This window comes from Gasterosteus aculeatus, chromosome 20 (assembly GCF_964276395.1).
Source record: "Gasterosteus aculeatus chromosome 20, fGasAcu3.hap1.1, whole genome shotgun sequence".
Taxonomy (NCBI): domain Eukaryota; kingdom Metazoa; phylum Chordata; class Actinopteri; order Perciformes; family Gasterosteidae; genus Gasterosteus; species Gasterosteus aculeatus.
In genome coordinates this window covers 10324709-10333536 of record NC_135707.1, presented here as the reverse complement: position 1 = coordinate 10333536, position 8828 = coordinate 10324709, and the positions used below count along the sequence as shown (strand labels likewise).

The 8828-nt window shown below is 43.3% G+C and overlaps 2 protein-coding genes and 1 long non-coding RNA gene across 4 annotated transcripts; 2 read left to right on the top strand and 1 right to left on the bottom strand.

Annotated features, from left to right (window-relative positions):
• The first annotated feature begins 454 nt into the window (after positions 1–454).
• Positions 455–1995, top strand: hoxa9b (homeobox A9b). The gene is made up of 2 exons (XM_040166346.2): positions 455–1100; positions 1550–1995. Exons 1-2 carry the CDS (start codon positions 587–589, stop codon positions 1786–1788), a joined length of 753 nt encoding a protein of 250 aa, XP_040022280.1. The 5' UTR covers positions 455–586; the 3' UTR covers positions 1789–1995.
• A 2808-nt stretch (positions 1996–4803) lies between these two features.
• LOC120810930 (uncharacterized) lies at positions 4804–5775 on the bottom strand. Its single transcript, XR_005710282.2, has 2 exons — positions 5500–5775; positions 4804–4996 (listed from the first exon to the last, which is right to left on the bottom strand). It is a non-coding gene; the product is annotated as an uncharacterized LOC120810930 (long non-coding RNA).
• Positions 5776–6600: 825 nt separating this feature from the next.
• Positions 6601–8615, top strand: hoxa2b (homeobox A2b). Of its 2 annotated transcripts, XM_078095121.1 has the most exons (3): positions 6607–6930; positions 7012–7213; positions 7689–8615. In XM_078095121.1, exons 1-3 carry the CDS (start codon positions 6847–6849, stop codon positions 8375–8377), a joined length of 975 nt encoding a protein of 324 aa, XP_077951247.1. In that variant the 5' UTR covers positions 6607–6846; the 3' UTR covers positions 8378–8615. The 2 variants fall into 2 exon arrangements, with proteins under 2 accessions (XP_040021873.2, XP_077951247.1); XM_040165939.2 differs by having other exon boundaries at positions 6601–7213.
• The last annotated feature ends 213 nt before the right edge of the window (positions 8616–8828 follow it).

Here is an 8828-nt window from a genome sequence, read left to right as displayed (position 1 = left end):
GCACGTTTTACTTAATTTATAAAAACCTTGGTATTTTTAAACCAGCCGCTAAACCACCAAAAATGGGGTTGGACGATTATTAACGGACACCATTAAATTAGTCAATTAATTCATTAATAAAATAATCACATCCACCACACCTTTTTAGGATGTGACAATTTGACGTTGTAAAGTGTTTTAAAGTCGCCCCCACCCCTAACACAAACTCCACTCACACACACTCCTTTGTATCACACTATGTTCGATTACACTAATATGAGATCTATTGACAGAAGTTATAACTTTTATTGCTTATGAAACAAAATATTTCCCAATAAAGGCTTGAGGATTTCCCATTAAAATATGGTGGGGAAAATGGTGGCCATTTAGTTTAGCAGCAGGCTGATTTATTATTTATTGTTCTGTCCCACGGTCACGTGTTTGGGGCACCCTATCCAGTCTTGGGCAAGGTCCAATTTTCTGGACGCATTGAGCCCCTAGCTGATGCACGAAAGCAGTACATTTTATTCAATGAATCAGATTTTTCTAAACATTGCAACACAGTAACATATTCCATACATATTTTTGGGGCTTTTGCATTTTCGCAATGTCGACGATGGGGAGTTATTACGTTGAATCGCCTCTCATTTCCGAGCAAGAAGACATGGCACCGAGGTACTCGTCGTCTGCAGGGGTGGAGCAGGCGATGCTCTCCGGATATGGCGGTCAGGAATCTTTCCCTTTGCAGGCAAAATCTTCTATTTTTGGTGGATCTTGGAGTCCTATCCCGACACACCCTCCAAACACAACGGCTCCGACCTATATACACCACCACTACACCAGCGGGGACAACGATGGTATGTTTACGCGCTCCTGGGCGTTGGATCCGGTCTCTGCGTCGCTGTGTTTGACGGGATTACCATCGACAACCATGCATTATGACATAAAACCCGAGCCTATGATCGGGACTGCTGAATGTACGACGTTGGAGACGCACACACCTCTTTTGTCTGACATTGAAAATGGAGCGTCCCTTACGGAGATTTCCTGCGAAAGCACTTCTACATCTAAAGCCACTGAAGATAAACCGTCAGTAGAAGACAAGGAGGAGATAAATGCAAGTAAGACTATTCTTTTTATTCCAGTTACTCATTTGGATTAATGCAAATGACATGACATGGTTGAAGATGAGGGGGATTGTTCTTCAGGCTGTTCAGTGTGGAAATGGTCATACAATTGTAGTGTGCAAAGAAATCCGATAGTCTAATGGCACAGTGAAAGCATCTTCTGCAAAAAGATAACGTATGCATATCAAAGGTAATTACACAATCTATTTGTATAGATTGGTTTTAAGGAACTGTTGACTTTTACAAACATTTGGAATTTAGTCAGCTCTCAAATGCGCAGTGTAAATAAATCAAAAGCAATTTCTATTAAAACTATTTCTTTGCAGGCAAATTCCTTCCCACGTCATAAATCAACCAAAATCAAACCAACGGCTGTTTTTGAGTCTTATTCTGGTGGCATTAACTCCCCTGTATTATTGTTTTGCCCCCCCGTTTGTTTGCAGACGACCCATCGTCCAACTGGCTTCACGCGAAGCCCTCCAGAAAAAAGCGTTGTCCATATACAAAGCATCAAATCCTAGAACTGGAAAAGGAGTTTTTGTTCAACATGTATCTCCCCCGGGATCGTAGATACGAAGTGGCAAGAGTCCTGAGTTTGACCGAGAGACAGGTGAAAATCTGGTTTCAGAACCGCAGGATGAAGATGAAGAAAGAAAACAAACACCAGCGGAGAGACAGTTAGCGTGGCTTTGGACTGATGTGGGACCCCAGGATGAAGGAGGGGGGGGGGGGGGGGGGGGCACGGGAGAGCTGCCCGTCTTTAATGTTCCTGACCTGTTACGTTGTGTTGTTGAAAATGCTGGTTTCATGTTTGTGATATTGGACAAAGTGTCTCGTTAGAGTTTAGATGTGTAGTTTTTAGCACCGAAGTATTAAACTATTGGCCATTTGTTGTTTGCATGAAGTTATTGAATGTCTCAGCTACCTATTTTCATCGTTTAAGTTATTATTTTACAATGCAGATTGTTTCTTAACCATTTGTGGTTGGTATATTATTGCAAATATCTCGGCGTTCCTGTTACATCCCCAAATAAAGACTTACTTGTCTTTTCAGTTCATGAAAAAATGATGGCTTATTATTTGTAATCATTTTACCAAATATATATATACTTTATACATTGACATTGCACTGCTTTGCACTGCTTTGTTCACGTACAATTTATTCACACACAATTAATCTTCACTTTTGTCAAACGTGTTTATCTGCAAAACCGGTTTTATTTCCAGGAAGAAAAAGATTGACATTGTACACTTTCATTAGGTCTTCTGGGTTACAACTATTAAATTTAACAGCCCCAACAATCAAAACAAGCCACTGGAAAAACAATCCGGCCATCCAGATATTTGCCCAGAAGTTTTTTTTCCCATCGGGGGGAGCTTAAGGGGGCTTAATATTAATATTCGTAGACCCAAATAATAGGATTATTGAAATCAGGTTGGTTTTCATTTGAGTGAAGCGGGTAATTTTGGAAGCAGAGAACCAAACTGAAACACAAGGCAATACAACCACTTAAAACAGAACGTTTTAGGTACATTTAAAACAGCGAAACACAGCACTCATATTATTTTGCTCTTTAAAATGGTCTTAATCTCACATGCATTGCTTTTCATTACATGTTTGACATTTGGAAGTCCTGCAGACTGGATGCCCTCCTGCAATAAACAACGATCACGGCCTCAACTGTTTATAAGGTGCGAAAACGGCCACGCATGTAGGGGCTCTTTGACAGCAAAAAACCGCTAATAAGGCTCGAACAGACAGTCTAATATGTGAAATTACCTTAAAATGGGCCTAAAGCGCCGGGGTAAAACACGCGCGGACACGCACGCACGCACGCACGCACGCACGCACACACACACACACACACACACACACACACACACACGCACTTACAGACAGAATAGGAGTGAGGTGGCTTTGTCAGGACTGCAGATGGGTCAGTCTTAAAACGTCTAATTACTTTACAACCATAGTGACAATTCGTCTGTCTCTCAGAAACATCCGTCCCTGATTTTTTGGTCGCATTAGCAGAGCTCACAGAACAGGCACAACACCGCGTTTCACACACGGAAACCCGATCACAATATCTATATGTCGTTTTATTTGTGGAATAACTGTAACATTACACAAAGAAAGACAAGGACAGTCAACTATGTTGTGAGGTGGGTTTCAGAGGTGAGTGCTGCTGTGCTCTGACAGCCAGCAGGTGGAGGCAGCAGCTCATCTGAAGAACAAACCCTCAAACTGGATGATGCGTTCAAGGCACACAACAGACGAGTCCTCATTTCAGAAGTGCACAAGGTATCTTATTCTCACCATAAAACCTCATATGGCGTGCATTTCGGTCTAGATCCGTATTTATAAGCGCTCCTTCACGTTTGTGTTTCATAAAAACAGTTTTTCCATCGGCTAAATATCTGAATGCATCAAAATATCCTCACACATCAGAGATTCACGGTTACTGAAGAAAAAGGAAAATAAATAAATAAAATGTAAGTCCCTTACCACCAAAGGCCATCCACATATAGCTCATTAAGCTGCTCATTCCTTTTGGGGAACCTTGTGAGGATAAGCATAATAAAAAATGGCATAACATACTGTGTCTAAAAGCTAGAAATCGTTGGTAAAGTCTCTTCGGTCAATATTAAATTGCATTCCTGTCTGACCCACCATGGCAGTGAATGGATATCACCCGTGCAAACGCCCATTTGAGGAGAGATGCTGCAGGAAAACAGAAAGTGGCCTGGCTGCGGTTTGCCGTGACCTCTCTCGACCCCTATACATCAAACCTCATGACACTGCTGTTGACAGAGGAGGCCACGAGTGAACTCTGGAGAAGTTCAGCAGAGTAAAGTCATGAGCACATGTGAGTCTGTTTCACTTATTCCCAATAGTCATGTTATTCTGGATGAAAGTGTCCCTTTAGCAATTTGTGAGTGTGCCCTTGTACAAGCCTAACCCTGTTTGCAAATAATGTATTCAAAATAATTTACTTGCCAATTAAAGCTAGTCCTGCATTGTTATTACATTTGTCACTCTTAAATCACGCATATGTGTTCCTTAAAACGTATTCCTTTCCAGTTTTCCTTCAAAAGGCAACTCCTCAATGAGACTGAAACACGTTATAGCTTAAAATAGTGCATTTGTAGATGTTTTATTCCTTTTTTGTAACTTTTCATTGTTTTGTTTTCTTTGTTTTCCTGCTGGCAAACAAGTTATGGAGTGACCATATCTGAATTTCAATATCACGACATTTTCTGCACACATTTGATGTGCAAAACAGTCTGATTTGCGGCTCTTCTGCACGCGCCTCGAGTATCTTCCGAATCTTCTCATGCAGGGATTGATAAATAAAACTGTATTGTGGAAATGCTTTCGTGATCCATGATTTGTTGCCAGGACAAACACACACACACACACACACACACACACACACACACACACACACACACACACACACACACACACACACACACACACACACACACACACACAACCATTTCTCTACACGCAGAATATAATTTGATGACATTAATTGTAATGCAGCGTTATTTACGGACACAATGTGCAATCCAAACTGTTAGACAATTGGAAACTTATCATAACAAATAGAATGAAGGAAAGAGTTATAACCTCACGCAGGGTGAAGACAATTACGTTCTTCCGTGTTTTACACAGTGAAATACAAAGCCGATGTTCATTTGGTAGTGTTTTATCTCGAGTTCGGGTGTACATTTGCATCTCTCCGCCAGTCAATGGAAATACTTCTACGACAGTTGCGTTATAAATATTGTTGGTAGCAGGATCGGCCTGCGTGCTTTCCAGATGTCCGTCGTTGTCTCAGAACAGACGGGATACGCGCCGCTCCTCCAGACGTCATGGCACAGACCTAAATAAATAGGCACCACAAAATGCAGTGTTCAATGCGTTTAAGTCCAAGATCACAGTTTCTGTCAAATATTATAGAGGGCGATTTATCTTCTTCTTTCTTCACCTGTGTTTGTTTACATTAGCCGAAATCAAATGAAAATATTTGGCCAATTAATATGGTTACATTAGATATCATATTAAGACAAAGTTCCACAATACATTCGTAACAATTGCAACACATAATTGAAAGGAAATATATTTAATTTCTAAGTCAGTCATTTACGTTTCTTTATAGTCTGTAGCGTAAAGGCGTGAAAATATCCGTCGTTCACGAGGTCTTTACGATCCTTACAAACATTAATATGTCATAATACACATATGAAGTATAGATCAAACATTTCAAGCAAATCTCTCCGAAATGAATTGTTTTTTTAAATCGAACCGGCCGAAGAAAGACGTGTTCACATCTGAGAAGGGTATGAGGGTGAATGGGATTTCTGCTGAATCCCAACACCCACTCACCTCAAAGCTTCCCCGTTCGTTTCCCTGGTCCTTTCCACTCGTCAGTGATTTTTTTCTCAGCAGTATAGTCCATTTTGAAAACGAAAAGCGACCGGGTTTCGTCTTTACGTGTATTTCTGGTTCATTAATGAGCAAATGGGAGAAAAGCTTTGTGCGTAATGGCCGAGTTTCTCATCCGTGCTTCTAAAGAAATCCCCACTTTTCTAAATCGTACACTTCTCCTCCACCCCACCTAGAGAGGTGCTGTCCTCTTCCTGGCCATATATGATCTAATGGAGTGTCGGATGGTTTAAATGTGTTCTTAGGGCAAGGAGCTGTCAGACCTTTTGGCAGGAGAAAGATTGATCACACACAGGCTGCAGGGGTCTTTGTTTAGAGCCTGAGCAATAAACAACCATCACATCCGCACCTTTCCTCTGCCGCGCGGAACGGTGGCAAATCATGTGCACTTTCTGCTATTATCCATGATGCTGAGGGGTAAGGATGATGGCGTATGGGTCAATATCATAGGTGAAATAAAATAAATGAAATGGGATGGGATAAACGAGTGTCTGTCAAATAACTCAACATGACCGACTATTTCTCTTACAGAACTTTTCATAAAAATACTGTTTTATTGGACGTATGGGATTACACGAATTCACCCAATTTCTGATGAACTAAAAATCTCCATTCTCTCTCTCTCTCTCTCTCTCTCTCCCTCCCTCTCTCTCCCTCCCTCTCTCTCCCCTGCCTGGTGTGTGTGTTGGGGGAGGGGTTGAAGTGTTGGATGTCTGGTGCAGCTTTTCTTCTCCAGGCAACCTCAAGATTATCGCCTTGGCGCTGATAACGACGGTGACACAAATGTGACGGCTGAAATGATTTGTGAGACACACACACACACACACACACACACACACACACACACACACACACACACACAAACACACATGCGCGTACCACGACTCACATGCGCGCACTCGTACGACGGACTGCGTGGACGCGCGAATGAGGAGGTGTGTGTGTGTGTATGTGTGTGTGGGGCGTTGAGCAAACTCACCCCAAAACATGTGTAAATAAAGCCCCCCCCCCCCCTACCCCCGGAATGAGGCGTTACCCCTCAGACTTTCTCGATCAATCACAGGGGACAGTGGCTTCTTTTGATAAAACACCTAAATTGTCATTGGGCAGATGCAACCATGTGACAAGCGGCAGGGTCTAATTCCAACAATGTCCGCGTGAAAGCAATAGTTTATGGCACTGAGGTCTCCATAAGGCTACACCGACTTTAGTGGTTTATGACATTAGACTGATTACTGAACTGAATCGATCTGAAAATCAGCGAGTTTTCCAGACAAGCAGGGGGAGATGAATTACGAATTTCGGCGAGAAAGTGGTTTCATCAACAGCCAGCCTTCGCTCGCAGAGTGCCTGACGTCTCTGGCCAACCCTGTCGGTGATGCTTTTCCAAATGCATCAATCAAGAGGTCGGCGCTTTCACGGTCGACACTGATTCCTCCTCCTTTCGAGCAGACCATCCCCGGCCTGAGCCCCGCTGTCCACCCACGCCACGGCCGCTTGAAGGACCCGCCGCGGGCTGCCAGCTCGCCCCCGGAGTACCCGTGGATGAAGGAGAAGAAAAGCATCAAGAGAATTCCGACTGCTGCTGCTGCTGCTGCTGCTGCTGCTTCGGGGACCACGGCGGACTCCTCGCCTCTCTACCTCTCCCCCCAAGGCAAGACATGATGATTAATACCCTCCATGCAAAAGGCTCCTCGTTGTCTGAGGATCCCCCCCTCAAGCAGGGAGCTCATACGTCCCGGGCCAACGCTGGCGTCCCTTTAAGCCAATATGATATTTTGATTTAAGCTCGTTTCATCTCATCAAGTGACGCACTGACTCGCGATGCAGTGTAAAGTGTTAATGTTTGACAGTAATGGAGAGTGATAGATGGTTCTTTCACGGGCCAGCAGCTGGCATGTTCATTAATCTTCACCCTCGGTCCTGTCCTGTCCACACAGACCCATCATATTCGGCCCGGGGCCCATAAATCGTCCCAGTCCCGGTGCTTTCTTGCCACAAGTTTTCCACTTGTTTTTCCCCCCCCCAAAACACACACACACACACACACACACGCAGCCCCAAAACCCACAACCGCACGAGTTTAATGTGTCCGATTCCAAATACAATCTTTGATTTATTTTGTTTAGGTTCACCGGAGGCGCCAGAGGTTTTGTTTGGCAGTGGAGGAGCATCCCGGAGGTTGCGAACCGCGTACACCAACACCCAACTTCTGGAGCTGGAGAAGGAGTTTCATTTCAACAAATACTTGTGCAGGCCGAGGCGAGTGGAAATAGCTTCTCTGCTGGATTTAACGGAGAAACAGGTGAAAGTGTGGTTCCAGAACAGGAGGATGAAGCACAAGAGGCAGAATCACTGCAAGGAGAACCGGGACAGTGAGGGGAAATACGCGTGCCTCGACGACGGGCCGGAGGACGAGTTTGGACAGGCAGTGGACAGCGGCGCAGCTGGCACGGTCCCGGACAGGGAGAGCTATTTCCACCTACATACCTTAACTTCACAACAGTGTCAAAACGGCCACAATGGGGAGCCCCAAAGCCCGGAGGTTCCGCCTTTGAACAGCAATGAGAAAAATCTGAAACATGTTGCTCACCCTGCACCCACTGTTCCCATCTGCATGTCAACAATGGGCCTGGACAAAGATCATTCCTCGGGTCTGGACGTTTCTTTGACGGATTTCCACGTTTTCTCATCCTCCTCTTCTTTCTCGCCGAGTTTGTCGGATTCGGCACAAAGTCCCTTGTCTTTATCATCCGAAACATTTAACCTTTTCTCAGAAACACTCACAACAATCGACCTGCAGAACTTGAGCTATTAAGATATGCCAACAGGTTCTATTTGAATTCAGACTCCAGTGTGCGGTTTTTTATACTTAGTTTTAGCGTTAATAGATCTCATAAAGAAGGTAAGTTAAAACAAAAAGAAAAAGAAAAGATTATATATGGGGAGTCAATTCCATTATCCTGTAAGAAGACAGTTTATTTTTATGTGGATTTGACTATAACTGAGCAGAATATTTTTCGTGAAATAAAAGTTTACATTGATTGGAAACGCAACGGTATTGTCTTATTTCGCTGTGAGAACCTAGAGATCATAACTTTTAAACTCAAAATATTAAAAAATATCGTCCAGAAAAGAAAATAATAATCGCCAAGCATAATTAACGCTGAATAGTTGTACACAAATAAGAATACCATACACTGTTTAATTTGAAGGACACATAATTAATGATAGTTTTCTGAATGAGTCTATAAATCAAACTATACATA